This window comes from Sphaerodactylus townsendi, linkage group LG04 (assembly GCF_021028975.2).
Source record: "Sphaerodactylus townsendi isolate TG3544 linkage group LG04, MPM_Stown_v2.3, whole genome shotgun sequence".
NCBI classification, from domain to species: Eukaryota; Metazoa; Chordata; class Lepidosauria; order Squamata; family Sphaerodactylidae; genus Sphaerodactylus; species Sphaerodactylus townsendi.
This window is the reverse complement of record NC_059428.1, coordinates 111,585,246-111,611,930: the sequence shown is the minus strand read 5'-3', so window position 1 is coordinate 111,611,930 and position 26,685 is coordinate 111,585,246. Positions and strand designations below refer to the sequence as shown.

The 26,685-nt window shown below is 47.7% G+C and overlaps 1 protein-coding gene across 1 annotated transcript; it reads right to left on the bottom strand.

Annotated features, from left to right (window-relative positions):
* Positions 1-902: 902 nt before the first annotated feature.
* On the bottom strand, positions 903-17,849 carry DCT (dopachrome tautomerase). The gene is made up of 8 exons (XM_048495172.1): positions 17,270-17,849; positions 9,900-10,199; positions 9,078-9,178; positions 7,744-7,910; positions 6,601-6,780; positions 6,364-6,499; positions 4,765-4,966; positions 903-2,891 (listed from the first exon to the last, which is right to left on the bottom strand). The coding sequence occupies exons 1-8, from the start codon at positions 17,580-17,582 to the stop codon at positions 2,710-2,712; spliced, it is 1,581 nt and encodes a 526-aa protein (XP_048351129.1). The 5' UTR covers positions 17,583-17,849; the 3' UTR covers positions 903-2,709.
* Positions 17,850-26,685: the final 8,836 nt, after the last annotated feature.

The following is a 26,685-nucleotide window of genomic DNA, read 5'->3' as shown; positions in this document are numbered from 1 at the left end:
CGGCTCTCCAGATGTTCAGGAACTACAATTCCCATCAGCCCCTACCAGCATGGCCAATTGGCCATGCTGACAGAGGCTGATGGGAATTGCAGTTCCTGAACATCTGGAGAGCCGCAGGTTCCCTACCCCTGCTTTTGGGGAACAGAGAGGAATCATAGATTACTAAGTACATGGGACCAGGATGGGGTGGGGGGGGGGGGCTACCCTGTATAATAGTTAGACATTAGCTACAGGTTCTTCTCAACTACTATGCAGGCAGCATCCAATTTGGATTGGGACTCTGGCAAACGTGGAGTAGAGGCTTCAGCCTCCCTTTTCCACTGTGCTTTCCCAACCAGAAACAATCCATGGGGAAGTGTGATTTGGCCCATTGGCAAAACTTGTGTGTTCTCTGGGAGGGGCCATGGCTCACAGGTTGCAGGTTCAATCCCCAGCATCTCCAGTTAAAAGGCTGTGACAGTAGGCAATGTGAAAGAGCCCCCCCCCCCCCAGCTTAAAATCCTGGAGAGCCACAGACTTTGAAGGATCAAGGATCTGTATAAGGGTCAATATAAGGTGAGATTCATGTGTTTATGTAGGTCAAAATGTGGTAACGGCCATTCAGATAAATTCATGAAGGATAGGTCTTATCAGTTGCTAGTGGCTTAATGGAACATCCATGTTCAGACGCAGTATATCAGTCATTGGGTGTAACAACAGGGAAGCTCTACTAACTTTATAGTGTCTCAGAGATATGTGTTTGACCACTGTGAAAAACAAGATGCTGAACTAGGCAACCCAGCAGAGCTCTTCTGATATCTGTAAGATTTTGGACCAATTGACATAGTCACTTTAGTTTCATAATGGGGAGGAGTCACTACTTCTCTGGTTCAGAGAAACACAAAACATCTGAGTTTCTCCTGTTTTAAAGTAGCACTAATTATTTATTACATTTTAAATCTGTCCTTCTGAGAAAGGCCTTTTGTTACCTTCCCAACCAGCTTGTGGGGTAGTTCGGGGGTGTGACTGTGCCTTTTCCAAGACCCTCTGGGGAGCTTCATTAAACACGAATTATAACTCTGTATTTTTCCCTCCCACATTCAAAATTTACAGGTCAATCCAAAGGGAAGGGTCATTAGAGCAGTGGGAGGGGACGCTGCCATTTCTCTGCCTCCGAAGAGGCAACAGCCTGCTTGGGCACTGGGGGAGAAAGAGAACTTTCATTCTCCCCCAGCAAAGGCCATGGGCAACAAGACTTATGACATTCTTTTGGGAGGAATAAGGAAGGATTCCCGGGCTGAAAGTCTTTTGAGAACTGACTAAAGTTAGCTCTGTCCCAGGAACCCCCCCCCCCCCCCGCGCTGCAGTGCAGTTGCCTGTGGTTCAGGAGGGACAGCATAGAGGAAAACAACCGGGTCCCTGTGCTGTGGAGGTGCCTGGTGCCCTGCCCCCTGCGCCAGCATCTGTGACACTTTGCATGGTACTGGTGGTACTGGCGCTGGCTTCCTGTTGCTTCCAATGTGGCTTCAGAAATCCCCCCCCCCCTTTGCATTACAGCCTTAATCTGCTGTTTTGATTTGTGGCACAGCATGCAAGCTGCCAAAATGCCTCTTAGCGACCAGCCACATGCAAACACATGTCACAGAGGTGCATGGGCTTCTGTTCATGGAAAACAGCCTCAAAAGATGGGGATTCATAGCAGAGGAGAAGGGAGCAGAACCTGCTTCCTGTCAGTCTGCTCCCTGCCTCTCCTGTCTATGCTCTCTTCAGAAGCACGTGCCTGGAACCCATGGAGGGAAAAGCAGGGGGCCGGGGGGGGGGGGAGGATTTAGTGGGTGGTCAAAAGGCAAAGCATTTCCTCGCCTGCCCTCCCTACTCCAATCATTTCATACTGCAAAACACTTTCTCTTGAAAGAAGGAAATTTTTTTTTAAGATTTCATGTACATAACGCCTAGTTAGGCCCTTAAAACTGAACTTTGCTGTCAGAATAATCACATGGCATGAGTTTTAGGAGAACCAGGGGTTGAAGCTAAAGGCAACAAAATACCAGCTGCTAGAAGAAACCATTTTTCACCGATTGCCCCTCCCATTGTGAACCCTCACTTTGATCTCCCATTTGCTGCTTCTGAAGTTGCCTTGACCCTCGAGGGCATAATTTCAAAAGAATCAGCACAGGACAGGGAGGCAAGGAGTCTCTCCCATACTACAGCTTCCCTCCTTTGGTGGTCCTTTGGATCCAAGCGCATACCACAATTCAAATTGTAGAGGTGGGATTTTTTTGTTTTTGTTTTCCCTGTACCTGGAAAAGCAGGATGTCAGGCAGAACTCCTGATGAGCTACTTTTCTAAGTGCAAAGCTGTTTATTAGATGTTCAAGGGTAGGATTTACTCACCTTCAGAACCCAGAAGTTGTGCAATTCCAACAAGCTCTGAGTCTGCTATGTTTGAACATATACATCAACTCTCACCTCTATGCGTGTATGTATATGTGCAACCTGAGGCAAAGGGGGGGGGGGAATGGAGAGGCTGTGGTTTATGGGCTAGAGATCCAAGTCTACCCCAATTGCTCTTCTGAAAAGACGTAACTCCAAACATAAAGAAATGGGTACTCAGTGGAAGGATTTGTACTACCCCAGGCACTGCTATTTGCCAAGCTCTCAACAAGCCATCAGGGTCACTCCAGTTAATGACTTGAGAACGGGTTGTAGGGCCAAACACAGCAACACCCCTTCAGGCTTCTTCGGTGTATTTCTTAGGGCTGAATCTGGCATTCATCAGGGGCTCGAATCCCTTCCTGTGCCTCCTGTGCTGGAAGACAACAAGTAGAGCCACGAGCACCAGCAGAGCCATCAGGGCCCCTCCAATGGTGGATCCGACCATCACAGCCCAAGCGTTGGCTTCCTGCAATGGGTCTGCAAAGGCAGAAAACAAAGTCAGTGGCAAATGGTGGGGAAGTCACATTCCTGGAGATCAGTTCTGGAAAGAAAGACCCCAGAGGCAGAAGTTCACTCTCAACGTCTCTTGCGAAAGTGCCCTGGGAGCTCCCAAGATCGATGTTCTCAGCAGCTCCTGCCCCAGATTTTCACATTGCTCACAGCATATGAGCATTGATCATAAGCATAAGACACCCACCCTTTGAACTCTCTGAATAAGTGCGCAGAGGGTTGGGTGTGGGCAAACACAGAGACATTCAGACGTAGGTTTTCAGGCAGCGTAGAACAGCTGTTGTTCAAAAGAAATTGTTTTAAAGGCTTTTGTATACTGTTCACTTTGATGGGAAGGTTAAGCACGTACTTAACACCTTCCCATGGAAATGAAATCTAAAATGTCTTCACTGTGACTAGATTATTGGGGAAGATTCCAAGGCAAGTGAAAACAAATCCATATTGCATTGCAGAAAATGACAAAGCTTCTATTTGTTTTAATGAAACTATGTTGCATTTCCATCCTCATGACAATAAAGGAGTGTGGGGGAAAAGAGATTTCCAATTTTCTAGGTAATACATTTTTTGCAATTTGGCCATGAAGACTAGGAGCAGAACTGAAAAAGATGAGTTACTGAAACTGTTCTGAAGAGTCTGTGAACAGCACAAAAACACCAACAAGAGAACTACACGACCCTGCCCATCTACCACAATCCAATTCTACATCCTTGAAATGTGTGCTTACTCCATCTTTTAAAAATGCAAGTGCACCCCAATGTACAACCCAATCTTGTGTAACATAAGGTAGCCCTAAATCAATAGATTGTGTGACTTTGAAAACAATCCTAAGATCAATTAAGAATTTTACTAGGGCCTATTCAGAGGGGCTTACTCCCAGGAAAATGTTCTTGGGATTACAGTATTCCTGACTGAGGCCCCCTATACCTCTGCCACACTTTGATATCATCCCAGAGTCACATACTGGCTTCCTCCCTTTCCTGGAGTAGCCATAGTTTTGGTTATACCCACATTTCTCATCAGATTTCTGGGAGCAAGTATACCCCTTGAACACTGGAAGGTACATGGTTATAAACAAACACACAATGAAATCAGCAGTTCCATAATTCTATCCAAACATTTCAAAAAATGCAGGTTTTACATTTGCTAATAACAAACATTATTAGCAAGTTACTAAGAATCAACTTCTTTAAAGAAACCCGCTTAACTACATACTAAGGCCCCTTCCGCACACGCAAAATAATGCGTTTTCAAACCACTTTCACAACTGTTTGCAAGTGGATTTTGCCATTGCGCACAGCTTCAAAGAGCATTGAAAGCAGTTTGAAAGTGCATTATTCTGCATGTGCGGAATGAGCCTAAGGCTTCCTTCCTGCCAGCCAATAACAAAAATCCTTAACCTGCACCAGTTTCTATCCATCTCTCTTCACCTTTTCAGTCTAACTATTTTTAAAACATTTCATCTGTCCTGTATTAAACCATATTTTTGTATCTATTTTTTCTCACCATTTCCTAACCAACAATGTTCATTGCAATTCTAATCCTATTGATTCAATGATAAAGAACGATAATACTTCTGTCATGGGTTACGTTCCTATGCGGCAAAAGACTGCTGCCCTCATTTCCTTGGATGTAGAATAAGGATTATTGTAGCACCTAGCAAAAGCTGCAGCATTTTGATCACTGTAAACTGCATTGTTTCAGAGGGTAGCCATGTTGGTCTGCAGCAGAACAGTTAAGATTCGAGTCCAGCAGCACTTTGGAGACCAATAAGAGTTTCAAGACTTTTGAGAGTCAAAGACAAAGAAAGCTGCCCTGCAATTCACTCTGCAGTATAAGTTACCTGGCAGCTCAATGGAATAGCGATACCCAAGTTCTTCTGCAGTTTGAAACAGTTCTTGGTTGGTCACAGGAGGGAAGAAAGGAACCATGTTGTACATCCTGTTGTGGCCAATCGGCGCCAGCTCCTGAGGCCATGCGCTGTCAGAAGGGTGAAACCGTTTCATCCACTCATCAAAAATAGCATCAGTAAAAGAATGAAGCACCTGGAAATGCAGTCCACACAAAAATCTTAAATTTGTATTACTATCACCAGGCAAGTTTGATGGGAGAACTAACTAGCTTGTTAAAGTGGTCTTTACCACCCCCCATTTACCTTGTGCCATTTATACACCCCAGTGTTCCTTCAACAGGAGGAATGAAAAAAATTACTTGCTCATTTAAAACCTTTGGCATCATGATTTAGAATTATGTAGACAGATTTATGTCTGTGTTCCCTTTACATTCAGTTTTGAGAGGTCCTTTCAGTTTGGTATTGGTATCATACTTTATCATATTTATTGATGCTTACAGATTTGGCATGAGGTTCCCTGAGTTACTGGCCAAACTAGTTTGAACTATGAACAGCATCTTCTCCCTTCAGGCTATTTCTTGGACACCAGTACATGATATTTCTTTTTCTTCTTTGGAAGACCTGCTATCAAGCAGTTGTTTATGGCCCATCCTGCAGACAGTCTGGGTGGTGGCAGTCTTTCCTTGGGCATTATGTTACAGAATTCGGATAAGATGAAACACATGACAATTTTCTGTATTCTCTTCCTTGAAGCAGTATTTTAATCATGGTAATTGAAATTACAGGGATCAAGTTTTTGTTTAACCACCAGAGGGGGCTCCTGTACTCCAATATGCCCCAAAAGGGGGAGGGGGAGGGGGAGCTGAATGACTGAAGAGACAAATCATTCACAGAGTCCTTTTCAACCATGCTGGTTCCACAAAATAAAAGGAGGAGAGGTCTGATGAATTGCTTCTTGTTTCAATTAAGTACAATATAAAGTGGTCTCAGGAAGAAAGGGATTTAAATTGAATTTTTAAATGCAATAATGACATCTTACAGCTTAATTCTGTTTTCAATATGGTAGCTGTTTCTGAATGAGACTGGTTCACACAGAAGTTTGAAGTGGGCATGCCCTATTTTTTCCCCCACTAAGAACTGTTCTTCCATAAACATTGCTTTTGGAATGTATTAAAATGTTGGGTTGGGGCTGCATTAAAAATATCCTACCTGCTGAAAACCTATTGTGTATTCTTTTTGTGGAAGCACAGAGCTAGGCTTCCTATTTAGCACCTGGAGACAGAGAATTACCAGCATGGTCAGTTTCCCACTCCTGGGGCATTGAGGAATGGGAGGAAAAATAGCCTCCAGATACTAATGCTCTAGGAATTTCCCCTAGCCTTTGCGGTAAAGATCACAGAGACTAGGGAGGCAGCCTACAGTGTCACATAGAAATATCACATCTTTCCAAAACTCTGTGCTCCCCAAGCACTGCCCCCATATCTCCCAGCATTTGCCAAGGCAGTTTTAGGAAGTCTAATCAGAGCATTGGTTCTATTAAGAGAAGTTTCTTTACATGTGCTTAAAGAAAGCCAAAAGAAGAAGACATACCACAAAGACAGGATCGTTAGCAGCAGCATGAGGGAATGCACTGGTCCCGTTCAAAACACCATGAACCAAGTTGTGAAGGCTCACTACTGGCACGCCAAAAGTTCCGTCTGGTTTATCAAACCCTTCCAAAGCATTCCTGAGGCAAAGAAAAAGCAAAGTATTACCATCTAAGGACCAGCTTCTCTCAAATAAATGCTGTTGTGAAGCAAAACCACCAATGGGACTCAAAGAACTAACCTGAAGCTGAAACTGGAATTCCGAAAGAAAGGAGGCTTATCAAAGTCTTGAAGTGAGAGACAGTTCCGAACGTCTTCCATAGTCGGAAGCCGATCGTCACTATTGCTGAATGGGTTCCTCCGCAGGGGCCCTTCTCTGGATCCATTACACAGTGTCACCAGACGGTTATAATCATCCAGGCTTATGTTAAAAGCAGGGAAATTGAGTAGTTAGACTCAGCTTTCTACTAAGTGCTCTTGTCAATATTTATCAAGGCAAGCAAGTCAGCCACATATTTTATTTGGTGGAATCAAAAAATCAGTGGAAAAAATACTTCCGGTGATTAGTAATTGGGGATAAATTTGAATGAGATGAATGCATAAATTGCTTGCCAGGATCTCGGGAAGGGATGTGCTCCTTAATTTACCCATGAGATTGCATGAAAGAATGGAGGGGGAGAGGAGAGCAAACTTTAGAGCTTCATAGAGAATCTCTACCCAGACATAGTTCTGGAAGCTATGTGCAGATGGGGTTGGGGTCTACTCAAAAGTAAAAGTAGACATTCCTTTTAACTATGTTAGATTAAGTTATCTTACATTATTCAGCACCACAGAAAATTAACTATATTGAAAAGTTGCATATGTACGGAACTGTAACAAAAAACTGATTAATTTTTAATTAAAACAGTGTGGTGTAGTAGTTAAGAGTGGTGGGCTCTAATCTGAAGGACCAGGTTTGATTCCCCACTCCTTCACAAGTGGTGAACTTTTATCTGGTGAACTGGATTTTTTTCCCTGCTCCTATGCATGAAGCCTACTGGGTAACCTTGAGTTAGTCACAGTTTTCTCAAAACTCTCTCAGCCCCACCTATCTCACAAGATGTCAGTTAAGGGGAAAGGAAGGGAAGGAGTTTGTAAGCCACTTTGAGACTCCTCACAGGAGAGAAAGGCAGCGTATAAATCCAAACTCTTCTTTTTCTAGGGTGTTGTGGGTTTTCCGGGTTGTATTACCTCTTCTTTTTCTTCTAATTTATTTACTCATTTATAATCTACCTTTCTCACTAGTTTCTCACTAAAAAGGCAGATAATTAATCAACTAATTTTTTTAACAAGTTAAGAAATAAAGAACTATGTCCAGCATTTTAGTACCCTGACATTTTGATACCTATTGCATATTATTTCCCAACGTGAAAATCTTGAATTCTGACTGATGAGATTTGGATCTTCTGGTCTTGATGCTCCAAGGAGTCGATCAGTACACACATCACACTCATTTCTTCCTGTTGAAAAATTCCAGTATGGAAGTGCAAAGGACTCATTGCCAATCATCCGCTAAATAACATGCGGGAACAGAAAAATATGGGGAGAGAGGGAGAGATGAAGCTTCCATTAATCATTCTTGCAGTGATTCATAAATCAATAACACTTGTTCAGATTATCTTCACAATAACATCCACATAGCCTTTCTGAAATGACCCCCTCAAATTATATATTACTTTTGCCAGCACCCTATCATCCCACCCATGCGGAATCCGCCTTAGACTCAGATGCCGAGGGAGTTTACAAAATTATGAATAGTGCAGTGATGATATTTAGAGGGAAATTATTCTATCTCTTTCAGTCTCAGAATTTGAGACTCCAGAGGCATCCAGTAAAATTGAAATTCATCTTTTTCAAACATAATTAAGGTTCTTGTGGTCACACCAGAACTTCTTTTCCATTTTACTTTGATTTGCTTTCTCTTGGCACCAGGATAAGTGACAGATACCATCTGTTGGCCTGTCAGTTTTACTTATACTGGCAGACTCTCAAGAAATAAAGTTCTTTGTTTCCCGTGACTTGTCGGATAGCCACACTGGGGTAGGATAGTTATGGCTCTCAAAAGCACTCATTCAGGCTACTGAATTCTGGCATGAGCCTGCGCTGATCCCTTGCCTGTCAGTGCAGCAGACGAAAGGAGTAAACAAACACTCAGCATCCCTGTGCAATGTTTTACCTCTTTCCCAGAAACCTCTTCTTGCATTTCCAGTTTTTGTTGCAGACACAAACCAGAAAACACAGGAAGTTTGAAAAGACTCATGATGGCCAATTACCCACCAGTGTTGGGCCGCACAGTAGGACCGGCAACTAGCCCAAGCAAGGAATCTTGTCCCAATGTGCTTCCTCTTAAAGGCGTGCTGAGAGAAGAGGTGGGTTGGGGCAAGATTTCGTGTCCCAACGTGCTTCCTCTTTCCCTGTGCATGCTTCTCTTGCCCCAAAACTGACAGGCCAACAGATGCTTTCTGTCACTTATCCTGGTGCCAAGAGAGGGGAAAGCGGGTGCATTTCTGACACAACTTTTCATGCCAAAGCAGGGCAAAGGTGGGGAACAGGCCTCAGTGAGTAATCAGTCAATGCAGAGAATCTCTGCCTTATGGGTAATTATCTCTATAAGTTACCTCTACTTGATAGAACTAAACAGCATAATTCAAATATAGGTAAGTTATTTTTTTAGCTAACCTGCAGATCTCTTTCCAGGAGCAGCAAGTGATACCTGTGCCAAGAAACAAAGGCTGGTCCTTGGTGTGAGAAGTCTATTGCTGTAAAGGGGCGGCCAGGTCCTAAGGTACAACAAGAGTTAAAAATCAGAATGGGAAAACATATCCTTCCACAGTTCACTTGTAGTATTTACTAAAATCCCATCACTAAGAAAGTTCCTGTATAAAGATAACCTTGAAGAATAACCCAAATTGCATTTCTTAGAAAAAAAGGATAACAAAACATGCAATGGTTCAAAAGCAGAAACACCAATATGTTCACCAGCCTCTGCTCTAATACTCTTCATAGCCTTTAATCAGCATTGATTAGTGCACAAAATGCTTGCACTAAATGCTTGTTGCCATAATGTGACAAGCTGCATCTCTTGATTTTGGCAGTTGAAGCTGCCTGAAGAGGCACAGGAGCCGGCCAATCTGTTAATTTTAGTCAGCTGATCTTTCTGTTCTCATGTGGCTTTCTCCTCCAGAGCAATTACTCTGCTCCCCAAAACAGATGGATCTGCAATGAACAAATTCCATTTCACAAATCAATTGCAAACAGTGTGCCAAATATTCTTATTTCTTGAGTTACCAATAGTTATACTCTACCACTCTCCTTAGCCAAATGTAAAGCCTTCAGAGGATTTTTTCTGTCAGAAGAAGACCCCTTGGGTTGGAGGAAGGCTTCGAACTTGTCTGAGTGGAGTGGTAGAATACAAGCCAATGAAATCTTCTCAAAGCTGGCTTGTCTGGCTTCAGCTATGGTAGCGTTTATTTTTCTTTCTCGGTGGTGGAAGGTACCTACCTAATAGAGTGTCTCTGACCGAGTAATAATGAAGCCACACAAAGAAGTCATAGATGCTGCAGTTTACAATTTGTGGGTCATTTCCACTGGGGCCAAGCAGGCTCAGCCAGTGCTGGGTAGCAATGACGTAGTCCGGGTGGATGGTTGTCTTTGAGCGGTTTAGAGCGTCCAAGAATTGTTCCAGCTCTTCTTCACTCAGTGCATGGATGTTTCTCCGAACAACCACAGGCTTCTTCACATCACAGTTGAGGCCAGTCCAGCCAAATTTGCAGTCCCCACAGTTGTATCCAGCAAAGTTTCCTTCATGAAAAGAGAACATCCTTTGTACCACTGTGCACAAATATAATCAGGCAAATAAACAAAACTTCTGTGAACAGATGATGGGACTGCTGGGATGGCATATATTATAGTGCTATGTTTATGATTTTACTCACATCATGCTTTTAGGATCAGATGCCAGTTAAAGAGGAAAATGTCTGCTTCGGGGTCAAGCACCCGTATCTATTAGTGAGCCAGCTGTGTGCCATTCAATCTGACATCCAATTTCTAACCCACAAAGGGGTTGTCCCCTTTTTTATTTTCAGTGAGGCATCTTCGAAAACTCAATATAAGGATTCTCATATTGAGTCTTTGAAACTTCCAAGATACCTCACCAAAAATTCAAAAAGGGGGGAAATGACATGTTGCCGAAATTAGAAGGCAAAGCTGAGTGGATTCATTGTTGCCCAGACATGATGCCAGCAGAGGAAACATCCCTAGGAAAAACTCTGCAAATGGCGGGTGGCACAGAGAATCAAACTGCAGCAGCACAAAACGGCTGGCATGAGTGGTAAAAACGAAGATGAGACCTCTTTACAGTTGGGTGGCAGGTGGGGAAAAAGAACCATTTTGACTGAAACTCTGTATATTCCCGCACAGTACAGGAGGGGGGGGAAAGCCAAAATGGTTCTTTTCAAAACATTTGCAAGATGTTTTAACTGTTCTATGTGGGAAAAGCCATGGTTACCCAAGAGCAAGCCTGCCATTACAGAGCATCAGAATTCATCTATTAATAATTGATTATTTTCCTTCAGCATATTATTTGTAAAGCAAATCTCCAAAATGTTGTCATTGCTTATATTTTATAGTTTTCCTTAATCACCTTTTTTGTAACTCCCAAATATTCTTCTCTCCTTTTGTAATTCTTTATTAAAGATTTAAAAAATCATTTAAAAAATAAGAATTGATCTATTAAGACCTGGGATCAAATCTCCACTCTGCTGTGAAGACTCTTAGGTGCCAGGGAGTCTCTCTCAGACTGTCCTGTAGGCAGACTAAGCTACAGTGGGACAGAAGCAGACATGCTGCTCTGAGCTTTTTGGCAGAAACACAAGACATAAGAACATAAGGACAATATAGATACTTGATAGGTGACCCTGTCATATACCGAACCCTGAACATATGCACATACACATCCTTTTGCAGCAGATCAATTAGAGACAGGGTGTAGTAGAGGGCTGAGCCATGTTATGTAGTGTCTTTGTGTATAATAATAACATATACAATTATATACATAATATTTGGCAATGTAGATTAAATGGAAAACAACTAAACAGTGCCACATTCAAGTAGGCTCTGGATCCTAGTAAGATGCAATAATTTGAGAGCGCTACCTGGGTAATCCCTGTTCAGCACAATCTTATGCACATGATTTGGCAGCAGCACAAAATGGGGTGGAGGAATCGCTAAGAGAATGATCTGAGAAGTGCCCTAGTTCAAATCTTGCTTTTACAAGGAACTCACCAGGTGGCAAAAAAGTCACTCAGCCACAACATCCCACCTACAACACAGGGATAATAATATTGGAATTTGGACTACCCTAGTGGGCTCTTTTGCAAGAAGGAAAGGGACACAAAACATTTTGAATGCAGAAAGCACTATATAAATATTAAGTATTGATAGTAGGCTTATACCCTGAGCCCTCTCCCTCTGCAGTCAAGGAATCAGTACAGGCCTACCTTACAGGTTTGTTTGGCACCAAGATATTGCGCACATTTTCAGCATTATATAAATCCCAAGCAGAGGAAGATGTGGATCTTGCTGCTTCACCGTGGGTTCCTTGCTTCAGTGTCATCCCTCCTGCGGAGTTCCAGACTGACACTTGCCCAGTCACCAGCCCATGAGGGTGTGCGCCTCCTGCTGGCTTGCAGTAGAGCTGTAGTATCTCTCACCTAACTGTGATGCAACCTTTCTCCCTCTACTCCTAAGCAAGTGTGGCCCACACATGGCAGGAGGGCTACACTCCCCCTTTCCCTCCCCCCCCCCAGTTGCTTCCACCCACCATCCTCTGGCACAAAGCAGCAAATGTACCACTTTGTAACCTTTGCAGCAGGGGAGCAAATGGAGACAAGATCGAGCCCTTCCCCTTTTGTCTACTTCTCTCTCCCTTCCCTTTCCCATCTCAAGGAGGGCTGCAGCAGCCAGACTAGCTAAAGCCCCAGCAAGAAGGGTTACTCAGAGCTCTTCCCCCACCCCACCCAGTGCAGCTGTTTTCTTCCATGTGCTGCTAGCCAAGGTGAGGGAAGGCTCTCCCCCCCACCTTTCCTTCCTGCCCTTCCCAACCTCTCCCTGAGCCAGGCAATAGGAGTCCCACTATTCTCACCTAAGCAGCTGAGGGGGAGAGCTCAGGCAATGACTATTGATGGGCCTGCTTTGGCTGTGTATTGTGCAAAGCCAAGGCAGAATGGAGGTGGGGAGCTGTGATGCACCCACAGGTTGGTGACTTCAGTAGTGGCCAGAAGCAGGCACAGAGCTGAAGGATGAAGGGCAGCAGCTGGGTAGAGCGAGGTGAGGCACAGAGGGCACAGCTGTGGAGGGTGGGCAGGCAGAGATGGTGCCCCCCTTCAAGTAGTGCCCAGGGCACATGCCCCACCTTCCCTACCTCAGATACGCCACTGCCTAATGGAGCAAATAGCAGTTGCCAGTGCCGGTGGGACCCATAGACTATGTTTCATACAGTTGGGCTCATAGTAACAAGCTAAACCAGAGCAACTTTGCACCCAAATTAATACAAAGAGATATGTTTAAAAAAATAATATAATGCTACAGTCCTAACTTTAGGCTTTCATCTCTTAATCTCTGGCACTATAAGTGAGAACTCCCACATACTGCCAGTCAAAAGATCTAACTTCAGAAACAAAAACAAATGGTACTTGGAGCAAGCTTTCATTAGCTGATCTCAGCTATAATTGCTAGTAATTACATTCATGACCTATACGCCAAATCATAAGACTCACTACAACGTACTCTTAACAATAAACCCTTACAAGAAGTATTAACTGGAGAAGGCAAGAATAGGTCACACACTGCTATTTAATTACTCCTGACTTATCATTAACACACCAGCACAGCAGTGTTCATAACGATATAGTTCTGCTCTTAAAGCAGCCCAGTATTTTGTCCCATCCAGCACCTTTAAGTGTCTAATTAATTACAACTACAACTGCACAGGGTACGCATCACAGTCATGCATTTGTTCACTTGCCAATTTAGCTAGCGGAGAGTTCTGTCCAAATTAACCCTACAAAACTTTTGATCTACCTATCAGAGCATAGTCCATTACCAGCACCAATCAGCTGGTGCTTACCTTCTTTTTAGGGAGCAAAATCAGATCTTCAGGATCTTGCTAAACAACTGTACATGGCTGGTGGGCTCTGTTTGACTCAGTGGGTTACACACTGGGGGCTAGGGTGTGGCTCACGATTTTATATACAGAAGGTCTTTGGCAGGTTTAGTTCCTGCCAATTCTAATTTAAAGATCATCCAGAAGGCGGAACTGGAAAAGATCCTTATCCCCCCCGAGACATTGGAGAACCACTAGAAGATAATGGCCAATGGTTGGACTCCAAATGTCTGAGGACTTTGTGGAGTATGGCTTCTCCACTTTCCTCTCCCACTGAAGACAACTGAATCTCCTGGGATTTTGTTCCTGGAGGTCAGTGGACCCTAAAGAACTGAATAAGGGACAAAGTTGTGGGTGGATTGCATTGGGAGGAGAGAATCATAAGAAATCACTTTATCCTCTTCTGAAAACTTAAAGGTCATTAAGCTTTTTGGAAATGCACAGTGAGAGGCATGCCACTGTAAGACAAGCTCCACTGACATGTGAAGCGGCCTTATATGGAACAAGACTATTAGCCCATCATGAAGTGGGAAGGCCTCCATGGAGGAGTAGAAACATTCGAGTGGTCCCTGCCGCCGCCACCACCACCAAGGACTCTTTTTTGCCCAGTTTTTCCCAATAGAAAAATTGCAAAATTAAAGGGAACACTGGAGGGAGGGGGACACCTCCTGTGACCTACTTCACCTTTTGAACTGTGCTAAACTTTTAAGACAATGTTATTAAACTGAAAATATATAGTGTGAAAAAAATTTGAGCAATTTTTCCATACTGCAGAACTAGTCATCTCTTCTGGGCAATTAAGCCTCCCCCATCTCCTATCTGAGGCCTAATTGGGGGAACGATTCAGGAAATTGAAGATATATTCTGGATCTCCAGCTTCTATTCTGGTAACTGCACTAAGTCCTTTACTGGCATTTCCTTTCTCTTACCTACATGCCCCCACTCAGTCACAGCGACTGCCCTAAAAGCATCTTATTTGGGACTCAAGCGATCTTTCAGATTAAACACAAAGGCCATGTCATCAGCTGTCCTTCCATGAGATGAGATCTTTTAAAAGATGCTTTGTGTTCTGATTGTAGAGAAATCAGAAGTAATCAAATACCAGAGTCTGATCTATTCTTGTTTTCTCTGGTTAATAGTTCTTGCAAGGGATGGTTGTCTTTAGTATAATAGTGAAGGCTTCTTCCACACACAGATGAATGTTATTAACAAAGCAGAACCAGACTGTTAATAAAAAGACCCCAAAAAAGTAACTATCAGAGAGCATTTTAGTGCAGGAGGGTAGGAATGCAAAGATGAATTCTCAATGATGCATCACAAATTGCACATTACCTGTGAAATTATTCTAAAGAATGATGTGGATATATTTATCGATATGTAGAGCCTGTTACTGGGTGGTGGTGGTGGAAATGGCTTTCAAGTCACAACCCACCTATGGCAACTCTACAGGCGTTTCAAGGCAAGAGACATTCAGAGATGGTTTGTCATTACCATTACTGATGGGCAGCCCCATCCAATAGGCCAGCCAGTTGGCCAGCCACTCTTGTGGAGGCTTCCTGGTGACATGGGAAGACTTACAACAGATAAAAGCCTCCCAGCCACTGGGAAACCCCATGGGGTGAACAGGACTTAAACCACCAAAGCCACTTAAGCACCACACTCCTGACCTTCAATCATGGGAGGGAGCTGGCTAAAGTTGGCTCTGCCCCTGGGAATGCCCCAGCCCACCCCCCACACCAGCACTGGCACCTGTGGGTTGCCAGCACAGCCCCACAACAGCCCAGACTTTTGGGTTCTTCAACAGTGAGGCTGTATGACGGACATCTACCAATGCATCTTCCCCTCCACCACAGTAAGTTCCCCAGGCAAGGCAAATGCACAAGGCGCAAGGCCACACCACTCCCTAAAGCTTTTCCCCACCTGTTTGGAAAGGGCTGTCTACATAGCAGTCCTGGCTGGACTTCCTTGGTGGTCTCTCATTCAAGTACTAATCAGGGCTGACCCTGCTTGGCTTCTGAGATCTAGTGAGATCAAGCTAGCCTGGGCCATCCATGTGCTTGATTATTTTAAAAGTACAATTTTCAGCGGGATTCTATTTCCAAGTAGTGTGCAGTGGATTACAGCCTTAGAAACTATAAGTGTGAATTGCTGTAAAACATGCATTAATATTTGCACTTTGAGGAGGGGAGGCACCTCGCAATGCATATGCCTACAATGCAGCATGAGACAAAGCAGACATAGACTCCTCCACCTGTTCCTTTCTCCCTGGTGCACAGTTCACAAACAGGACTCCAGATGCGGCAACTAACAAGGGATGGAAAGGGCATGTGACAAGACAAAGTAGGAAACGGCAGGAAAAACCACATCCCCTACATGGAAACATGAGCATGTTTATTTGGAAGTAAGTCTGGCCCTCTTCAACAGCAGATAAGATTGCAGCCATAAAACCACACCTGTATGGTGTAAAAGGAAAAGGTAACAACCCTGAACATTTTCTCTCCCATGTTAAAGCTAGTTTCTTATTTTGTCTGCTGGTGGTTGTTTTCATAGCAGGGTTTCAGATGCTGGCGGACCATTTGATAATTAACTTGGTGGCTAATGGCTTGGATTTAGAATTACTGAACATCATTCTACTCATGGGAGTTAATGATATGGTCTCCTGATAATGGAGAAACTCACTCCAACCATTGGAAATATCTTACCATGACATTTCCCTCCTGTTCTTCAGGGCAGAATACATGGTCCTGCCCTCTGTAATTTTACTCTCACAACAACCCTATGACGCTGGATTGGCTGAAACAATGTGACTGGCCCAAGGTCACCCAGGGAGTAAGGACCTGAGCCGGATTCCTTAGTCCTATCCTGACACTTTAACCACTCTGGGTCTCTGATAAACCACCAATTTAAACCCAGATAAGGCAATATCCTTCCAGTGGAGGGTTGCAATGCTGGCAGTAGAACAGTTGCAACCAGCTTGTAGTTTGTATTTGAGACAGAAAGAGTATTCTGAAATTGTGAATCGGTCAGCAATGAAACTATGTGAAATCTCACTGGTGTTCTGCTGTTTGCTTCCAATACTATCTATCTTTTTCTGAATACAAAAAAAAACACAGCAAGAGCTCCATAAGTCTCCAATACTTTCTCATCCTCGAAAAACGAAATCCTGTAATGCTGTCCCACTTAAGGAAGTAAGGAAACTCATGACCATGCATTGCCTTTAACTTTTTTCTCTTAACAGGCAAGTAAGAAATTTAACAAACAAAGCACTCACAAATGACATATGTGTGAGGGAATGGGCTGAAAGGGGCATCTGGCACAGCTCTGGAAAGCTTTTCTGCCACTAATGCATTCCATTTAGGTCTGAATATTCACAGAAGAGATGTGCACCTGCAGCCACTTGCTTGCAACTTCCCTTCAGCATTTTCAGAACATGAATGGAAAAACTTAGAAAGTCATGAATCAGAGGCATTCTAGTTGCTCAAAGGAGAGAGAAAAAAGTTACATACAGCCTAGTTTTACTTAAGGAAACGTCTAAGTTTGCCTAGGTATGCAAAGAGGATGGAGTCTCACCTAGAATTTGGCTTGTTTCCAAATATTCCAGAATCTTCCAGAACATTCTCAATCTTTCCCAAGGCTAAAATAGCAAAAGGTTTCAAGAGCTTCTCCTCCCTCCCCCTCCCCCTCCCCCCCCTCCCCCCGTTCTCCTCACCTGTGCACTGGCAACTTCTATTGAAGAACTTCAGGGGCCATCGTTCCCGGTCATCCACATTGCGGAGGTTGTAGGGACCGCTCCAGGGTCTCGTGTCCACTTGAACCTCTCTGCAGACCCCCCGACCTTGCTGCCAACCACACGTGTTGTTTGGATCGGGGCCCCAAGGTGGGCAGCACACCTTGGCTTTCAGCATCTCCACGGTCATACATACTCGTGGGAATTGTGCCTTGGCCACCGGGGGCCACCACAGGCTTGAGCATCCTAAAGCGGCCCAACAAAGCAGCCTCCCCCACTGGGACGGGACCGCCATGGGTATGCCACTCCAGACCTGCTTCTAGCCAGCTGCCTATCAGTGACCCTCACTAAGAAGAGCAAAGGCAATTTCATTGGCAGCCTCTGGTCCCGATAAGCAAACCAGAGTCTACCTGACCCGATAACCTATGTTTTCATCCTCGCTGCCTACTAAAATAGACGTTCAGGGGTTGCTTAATCAAGAATCCTTATTCCCTTGAATGGGGTTGGAAAAGCAGACAATTTATCTCTTTGTTGCCTGCCAAGCTGCCAGAGCTCAGGGGCTTTCTATGGGGGTAAAAGAAAAAAAGAAAAAGCCCTCATTAGAAGGATTAGACTTTTACAAGCCCTCATGCTTAGCACATGACTTCAAGGGCCAAGAGAAATCTGTGGGGAGGGGAAGAGGAAGTGAGTTGTGAAGGGGTTTAACCCTGTGGCGAGGGAAGAAAATGTCTTTGATTTGCACCCGCTTGTCACGTCCTTCCTCTCGAGGGCTTTGTGAAACTACTAATGTTAGAGTTCATGCCATGCTCCAAGAGATACATAACATTTTATTGTGAGGTAGAAAATATATTGTTTAAAGGAACCATTGTTTAGAAAGCCTTCAATGAATAATCGTCACTGGCAGGAGAGTCACAGAAGTTCATAAAAGAGCTGAAAGCTGTTTGAGGCTATATCGCAAGGAGTCTCCAGTTCCCTGTCATCAGAGGCATCTGCGCTGGCAAAGAAGCATCTACATAGGAATTTAATTGCCATGTCCCCTACATTTTTCCCTCACCAGGATACTGGAAGGCTTTTTATTCCTTTTTTAAAAAACTGCCCATTGCAATTAAGCTGTCATGCAATGATGTCAGAACAATCTGTTGCTGTGCTGTACTACTTCCTCTGAATTCCCAGTTTGACTTTTTAAGGAAATCTAGATAGTTCCCTTATATCACCACAATGAAAAGGGCTAGATGACTTTGTAAATGAAAGCTGGGAATTCAGAGATGCCAGTAGATTGTGGCAATAGATCTGTTATTCAATTGCTGTACTATAATGTGATGTTAATTATTGATCGTTTTGGTAAAAAATGGAATTGTGGGGAGTAGGGCAGCGGTGAGGGGCTGAAAGAAGAAAAATGGAACGGATGTGAAAGTTCAGAAAATGTGCACCTTCCTGTTCATATGATTTGCTAATGCATTTGGACTGTGTTCTTTTCAGAGGGATCATACCAAACCAGGATTGAAAGGAAACATGCTCAGGATAGGGAAAGCTTGAAAAGTGAGGGAGGGAACCTGTAAGGTTGCCAGCCTCCAGGTGGGGCCTGGAGATTTTAGAATGACAACTGATCTCCAAACAACAGAGATCCGTTTCCCTGGAGGAAACTGCAGCTTTGGAAGGTGAACTCTATGAAATAACATCTTTGCTGGGCTCCTGCCCCTTCCCAAACTACACCCTTCCCAGCCAGTGCCCCCAAATTTCTAGGAATTTCCTATACTATTGTTACCCAGGATGGAGACGCAGTCTCTCAATGTAGTGGAGAATGTTAGCTTAGAGCAGACTGCTTATTAATGTTGCGAGAGGCTGGGTAAGGAATCTTTAATACCAGTGTATACGTAGATCAGCTCTCAGAAGAAAATCCACAGAGAGATATGATGCCAATTTGACAATCTTTATTGTAGGGATAAGGGGTTTACAATCACTTGATTCAATGCAGCAAACATGAACACACAGAGTTCCTAAGATATAGATAGGTTGGAAAATAGATTTGGAATAGAAAGGGGTATGGGATATATGCGTAATACAACATGAAGAAGATCTAGGGTTCAGAGCCAAATGGCCAACGTTTGGTTCCAGGGCGGGGGGCAACGTGTTGGACACAGCAACAAAAACGGAAAGGTGTCAATGGCACTGAGCGATTGGCCTTTTGGAGGGTAGGATATTTATAGGGTGAAGAACTACCTCTGGGGGTATCAGGACAACCTTGGGGGTTGCTAGGATAACCTCTGGGAGGTGAACAGATGGATTGTTTTGAGAAACAACAGTGCATTGTAAAGTGGTCAGAAGAAGTTAGGTACAGAAGGGAGTATTTGGGTTAAGATAATCAGAGGAGGCAATGACATCAAGGGTCTTCTTGGGGCTGGAAATGAATATCCATTCAGCAGGGCTACTGTATCGTGTTGAGAACGTATTCTTCCTTGGCTGTGGAGCTGAAAATGTGCTGATATGGGAAGCAAGCTGGGAGCATGAGAACAGGAAAACAATTCCTGGAAGTTTCTTGTAGGTAGATCTGGCTATTCTCAGAAAATGAACTCCCCATCTCTGCAACATCAGCATCACCCTACAGGCTGGGATACCTGCAGTGGTGGGATCCAAAAATTTTAATAACAGGTTCCGATGGTGATGGGATTCAAACAGTGGCGCCGCCGCACACACGCATCTCTAGTCCCTATTGGGCAGGGAGGTTGCTTTAGTAACCCCTTCTCGGCACTCAGAAAAAAATTAGTAACCACTTCTAGAGAAGTGGTGAGAACTGGTTGGATCCCACCTCTGGATACCTGTGAATAAGCACCTCTCCCCCCATCACTATGCCAGGGCAGCATGGTAACACTATGTTCCATGTAAAGATGATAGTTTGGTCACAGAATCATAGAACTGGAAGAGACCCCAAGGGTCATCAAGTCTAACCCCTGCAATGCTGGAACACACAAGTGGTCAGTTGAGGTGCAGCGATTGAGAAAGTTGCATGCTTCTGCATTAGAATATAGTCCTGAACAAACATGAGAATTATTCATTTTTATGGGCTCCCTTTGTCAAAACCATTATTTTGTGCATTATTGAACATGGTACTTTGATACAACAGCATTGATGGCAAAAGGGCGAGGAAGGCACTAGGACCCAGGCGGGGCATTCTTCAGCAAAGAAGGTCCGGCATGCTTTGTTCTGTGGTGGAGGAATATACAATCTATTATCTTTATGTTGAATCGAATATAAACCAGCCCTCTATGGCATCCATTTTGGGCAATATCCATTGCCCTTTTCCAAATTCCAACAAGTACCCAAAAGCTCACCAAGGCTGGAGAAACCTAGTTTAGCTTCTGCAAAATAAGATGCACCTGAATAACCAGGGGCAGCCATTGCTGCCGTGGTGAGCAACGCAGCAAGATAAGGGGCATGCATGGCCTGGCGGCTAGCTGCAGAACCGGGTGCAATGATTGGCTCCCACCGAAAAAGGCGGGAGGAGCCTGGGTATATCTAGACGCCTTCCCCGGTCCGCGCCCTTCCCGGCGGCGAGAACCAGCAAGGCGTGGTCGTGTTTTTGGAGTCTCGCGTAAGGCCTGGAAGGAGACTGGCCTTTTCTTTCCTTTCCTTTCTTAGCTGAATTTCCTTCTTCCTCTGGCCCTCCTCGCTTCTCTCGTTTCAACCTTTTCTTTCCTTTCACCTCTTCTGGGCCGGTCTCGCAGCCGCCATGGGGCCGAAAAGGGCCAAGAGCAGGGAGCCTGCTGCTGAGGCGGCGGTGCCATCGGGCAGAGCGTGTGCTCTGCTGAACAGGGTCCGGGCCCAGACTGGCCCGGGGACGTCGGACGACGGCCCGGTTGTTGGGCGAATCGGAGCGGCGGCGAGGGCGGCCGCGGGCTCGGGCTTGTCTCCCATCGGCAGGGGACAGCCGGTCGGCATGGCGGGACAGTCCCCCTTAGGAGGGGCCCTCCCCGCGGTCCCGGGGGGTGCCGGCCCGGCATCTTCCCGGCCCGAACATGTTGGCCATATTGGCACCGATCCTGCCTTGGTCCGCAACCTGGCGGACACCCTGTTGCATCTTTCACAAGTCCTCGGCGGAGCGGCTGGCGAGTCGGGCCCCACCTCGGGGGTCGGGGGCCCTGAGCCTACCGCGCCGGCGGCGGCCGGTGCGGCGCCGGCGGGGGCCGCGAGCGGAGCAACGGAGGAGCTGCACCTTTCGCCACCGGTTAAGCGTAGCGTCCACATCGGTGGATGCGTCCGTCGGCCCTCGGGCGCGAGGGCAGGAGGAGGGAGCGGTTGTCAGGGCGTTCCCGTGTGCCCCGGCGATCCCCCAGCTCTTCGTTGGCGGGCGAGTCTACTGAGGATGATGCCGCGCAGGCCACTGGGGAATTTTGGGTGCGGGGGGGAGAGAGTGCCTGCTCTCCCACCGTGGCTTGCAAAGCGCGAGGCGTTTCGGGGCGGCGAAGCGCCATCCCCTGGCCCGGCTCAAGACGACCGCGGCAACCCGCCCGGGTCCCACCTCCCCAGGAAGCTCCGGGAGCGGGCGCTGGATGGGTATTACGTGGACATCTTTAAGTTCCCGCGGCGGGAGGGGGAGTTGGGTTTGTCGGGCGGGAAGGCTGACAAAAAACGGAAGGACCCAGCAGCAGCCGAGCGGAATTTTAACAACTGGCTGCAGGGCTTCACCGAATTCCTGGCCCTCATCGGGGCAGCGTATCCCCTGCGGGCCTGGCACCTGGCAGCTCACATGGCTCATGTGCTGCGGGCTTGGGCGCTGGCTGGGGAAACTGCGGCCATCGCTTACGACGAGGCCATCCGCAAGAACGCCTCGCACAAGTGCCTTTTCCGTTGGGACCTCATCCACGACCAAACCTGGATGGTCGTGGTCCAGCCCGCCATGGGAGGGGCGGCGGATCCTCCTGTTCTTACAAAACCCGGCAGAGCCTACCCGGGGCGGGTGGGGGCTAAGGGGTTGTGTTGGGAATTCAACAAAGGTGCTTGCCAGCGGCCAAAATGTAGATTTGAGCACTCTTGCTCCTTTTGTTCCGGCAGCCACAGCAGGATCAGCTGTCCCAAGCCGGCGGGACGCCCTCCCTTTCGGCAGGCCCGGTCGCCCGGCGCCGGGCCCTCCCACAAAGATGCCGGTGGCCAGGGCAGTGCCCCCGCCCCCGCAAAACACTGAGATGCTCGCTCAGCTGCAGTCTCTGGCTCCTACACCCGTTCAAGTGGGGGTGCTTTTGGAGTGGCTGCAGCGTTATCCAGACAGGGGGGCTGCGCGCCTGCTGGGGGATGGTTTCTCTTCTGGCTTCCGCATCCCATACCAAGGCCCAAGGAGGGCTTACCAAGCCAGCAATCTAAAATCTGTCCGCGATCTCCCTGGAGTGGTGGCTGATAAGCTCAACAAGGAAATCCAGGCCGGCCGCATTGCTGGCCCTTTCAGTCACCCTCCTCTCCCCAACCTCAGGGTCTCCCCAATTGGCGTCGTGCCTAAGAAAGCCCCGGGGGAGTTTCGCTTAATTCAACACCTCTCCCACCCCCGGGGCGATTCCGTGAATCATTTCATTGACCCAGAGGTTTGTTCGGTCCGTTACGCCACCCTGGACGAAGCCATCCCCTGCATCAGGCAGGCGGGTCCGGGGGCATCCCTAGCAAAGTGTGACATTCAGTCCGCCTTCCGGCTCCTGCCCATTTCCCCCGTGGACTTCGAGCTGCTGGGCATCCACTTCCAAGGCAATTGGTATGTGGACAAGGCCATGCCCATGGGCTGCTCCTTTGCCTGTGCCGCCTTTGAGACTTTCAGCACTTTCCTTGAATGGGCTTTCAGGCAGCGGGTGCCCTCCGGTTTGGTGATCCATTACCTTGATGATTTCTTGTTTATCGGCAGGCAGGGCACCCGGGAGTGTGAGCTGGCCCTTCAGGCTTTCCAGGTCCTGGCCGCCGAGCTGGGGGTCCCCTTGGCTCCCAACAAGGTGGAGGGGCCCGCCACTGCCCTCAGCTACCTGGGCATTCACCTGGACACGGTCCTAGGCACGTCGTCACTCCCGGCTGACAAGCTTACAGCCCTTTCAGCCCTGCTCCAGTCCGTTCTCCTCCTCCGAAAATGCAGGTGCGCCTGGTCCAGTCCTTACTCGGCCACCTCAATTTCGCTTGCAGGGTGGTGGCCCCGGGTAGGGCTTTCTGCTCCCGGCTGGCGAGGTCCTTGTCGGGCTGCAAGTCCCCTGACCATCACATCAGGGTCTCCCATGAAAGAAGACCTACAGGTCTGGTTGTCCTTCATCCGAAACTTCAACAGCATCTCTTTGTGGCAATCAGCTTTGGAACCTGGCCTGGAGTTGCAGGTGCACTCTGATGCCTCTGGGGCTTTTGGTTTCGGTGTGTTCTTCCGGGGTCAGTGGGCGCAGGGCCTTTGGCCCCCAGAGTGGCACGCGCAGGGCATCACCAGGGATCTCACCTTTCTGGAGCTGTTTCCCATCCTGGTGGCGGTGCACATTTGGCACAACCTCTGGCTTAACAAACGGGTGCTTTTCTGGTGCGACAACCAGGCAGTGGTACGCGTGGTAAACAGACAGTCGAGCAAATCGGCACGGGTCATGCGCCTGGTTCGCAATTTGGTTCTCACCTGCCTCACTCATAACATCTCTTTCAAAGCTGCTTTTGTTCCAGGTTTGCAGAATGAGATTGCTGACGCCTTATCTCGCCAGCAGGTGGATCGTTTCCGGCGCCTGGCCCCCGGGGCGGAGCCGTTCCGCGACAGTGCCGGGCGTCCCTCTGGAGCCTTGGCAACGAGACGTCATCACAGGTGTTTTGAACTTCGTTGGCACCGGCCACTGCAGGCAATACAGCCGGAGCCGTGCGCGATTTCCTGAGCTTCAGCTGCGTCCTCCGGGCGCCGGGTCTGCGGTGGGGTGGACACTGGCCTCCTCCTCGAGTATTTGGTCCGGCTCCATGGGCAGGGGATGCACCCGCGCACCATGGGGGTGCACCTGGCGGGCATCGCTTTCTACTGCAAGGTTTCCGGTTTTCCTGACATCACCAAGGCGTTTGTAGTCCGCCGCCTAGTGGCTGGGTGGCGGCGGGTGGGCACCAGACAGAGGGACCTCAGGCGCCCAGTCACCAAGGAAGTGTTGAGGGCGGTCACTGGGGTGCTAAGGCAGGTGTGCGCTTCGCGCTATGAGCGCTTGCTTTTCGCCGCCGCCTTCCACCTGGCACACCACGGGGCTTTCAGGCCTGGGGAACTGGTTGCCCCTACCAGGGATCGACCTTCCAGCACCGTGCTGCAAAGGGACCACCTCGTCCTGTCGGGAGACATGGTCTACGCTTGGCTGGCCCATTCGAAGACCGACCAAGAGGGCCGTGGGGCTTGGGTCACCATGCCGGCCCTACCGGGCGACGCCACCTGCCCCTCCCCCCCCTTATTGAGTGGCTACGGCACAGGCCTCTGGTGGGTGGCATGCTCTTGGTGCACGAGGATGGGTCCCCCCTCACCAGGTTCCAAATGCTGGCGGTGTTCAGGGCATGCTTGGCTCAAGCCGGGCTACCGGCTGCGGAATTCGGCCTGCACTCGTTCAGAATTGGGGCCGCCACGGCCGCGGCAGCAGAAGGCAGGGCCCCGGAGGATATCCGCAATTTGGGCAGGTGGCGGTCGGGGGCCTTTCGGGCGTACATTCGCCCACACCTGACTTGTTGATTTCCCTCCTCAGTGCCTCCAGGGACGCCGCAGACTGTCTATCGGCAGGTGTGGGTCGTGGGGCACAGCCTTGTCAACAGAGTCGGGGACTACTGCAATTCGAATGGGGCCGGCATCTCGGACTCGCGCACGTAAGAATTTCCTGGATGGGGCAGGGGCACATGCTTTGGCATGAGCTAGAGCCCAAGGTCATTGAATACATTTTTCAGCTGGCTACACCGGACCTCCTGGTCATCCACCTTGGGGAGGAAGATCTCCCTGCCAGGTCGGGCCTTGACCTGCGTTTTGCAGTGGCCGCCACGCTCAGGAGCTTTGCCAGGCACCGGCCTAACATGACCTTGGTTTGGTCCGAGATGGTGCAGTGGGCCCATTGGAGCGGAGCGTTGGATCCCTCTGCAGTGGACAGGGCCTGCAGAAAAGTCAATAAGGCGGCCGCCAAGGTGGTGCTTTCCCTCGGGGGAGCGGTGGCGGAACACTCCGAAATCACCCGGGACGTCATGGACCTTTTTCAGCCGGATGGCGTCCGCCTGTCCCAATGGGGCATGGACTTGTGGCTTCAGTCAGTTCAGTTTACCCTTTGTCGGTGGTTAAGATAGAGACAGGCTCAGGCTTGAGGAGCTTGGGCGGTGAGCTGCAAGGGTGGGCAGCTCGTGGCGGGTTTGCAACGGTGTCGCACATCTGGGGAGAGAACGAGCCTTCCGGCTGGGGCTCCCAGGCTTGCGCCCTATGAGGGCCGGGGGGGTGGGGCGGGCAGGCTGGCAGGCCGGCAGGCCGGGCCGCTGCCCGACACCCCAGGGAGTGGGGTTGGGTTGGGCCGTTAGGCGGCCATGGGCTTAGCCGGTGCCCGACACCCCAGCAAGCACGGGAGGAAGACGGGCTGGGGGCGGCCTTGGGGCTCAGCCGGTGCCCGTCTCCTCAGCAGGGGCGGGAAGTGTGGAAGCATTTAGGAGTATGATCTCTGGGCTTCCCTTCCCGCCAGTTTCCCATTCATTGGGATGTGATGTGCGACCCGTTTGCCGCCCAGCTCTGATGTAAATAGTTCTTGTTTATATGTTTGTTGTTTAATAAACGGGCTGCGGCCCATTCCTTTCCAGCCTGTCGTTGTGGTGTACTTATTGAGCGAGGGAGTCTCACCATCTACAGCAACTTTAACTAACAGGCCAATGTACTTTTTAAAAAATCCTATCTGGGCAGACAGCTTCTTAGGCCTTAGGGTTGCCAGCTCCAGGTATGGAACAGTATGTCCTCACTTATCCCTCTCCCACCCCATTAGAAGATTATATGCCAGTTCACACTCACACAGCCTGTTTGGGTTTGTTTTCTTGTATTGTCTGCTCCTGAAAATCTGTCCATGTTAAACATTCATTTCCTAAAATAATTTAAGAACATTACCATTTTAGTTCATCCGCCAGAAGTGTGCCTGGAGCAATCCTGACTCAAAGTAGTTGAGTGAAAAGTCCACTCCCACGTACCTACGCCAGACTTTAAGAACGATATCAAACATGTAATGACTGAGTTGTTATTTCTACCCACCCACCCACTTTACCCCCAAGGCTTCAAAGCAAATTATGATACAACCTTATCTTTTGTTTATCTCCGCAATAATCTTGAGATAATTTAGGCTGTGAGATGATAACGACTTTCTCAATATGTTTCATGACTAAGTTATTGTTTCAACCGGTGCTAACAGCACCAGTTTTAATACAAGTTATCT

What these genes read in the sequence shown, in the direction of transcription:
- DCT (XM_048495172.1), bottom strand. Translation starts at nt 17,582, where the DNA reads ATGGCGGTCCCGTCCCAGTGGGGGAGGCTGCTTTGTTGGGCCGCTTTA. An exon ending in AATTCCAGTTTCAGCTTCAG is followed by an intron (nt 6,500 to 6,600) that starts GTTAGTTCTTTG and finishes TCTTTGCCTCAG; the next exon opens with GAATGCTTTGGAAGGGTTTG. An exon ending in CTAACGATCCTGTCTTTGTG is followed by an intron (nt 4,967 to 6,363) that starts GTATGTCTTCTT and finishes CTGCATTTCCAG; the next exon opens with GTGCTTCATTCTTTTACTGA.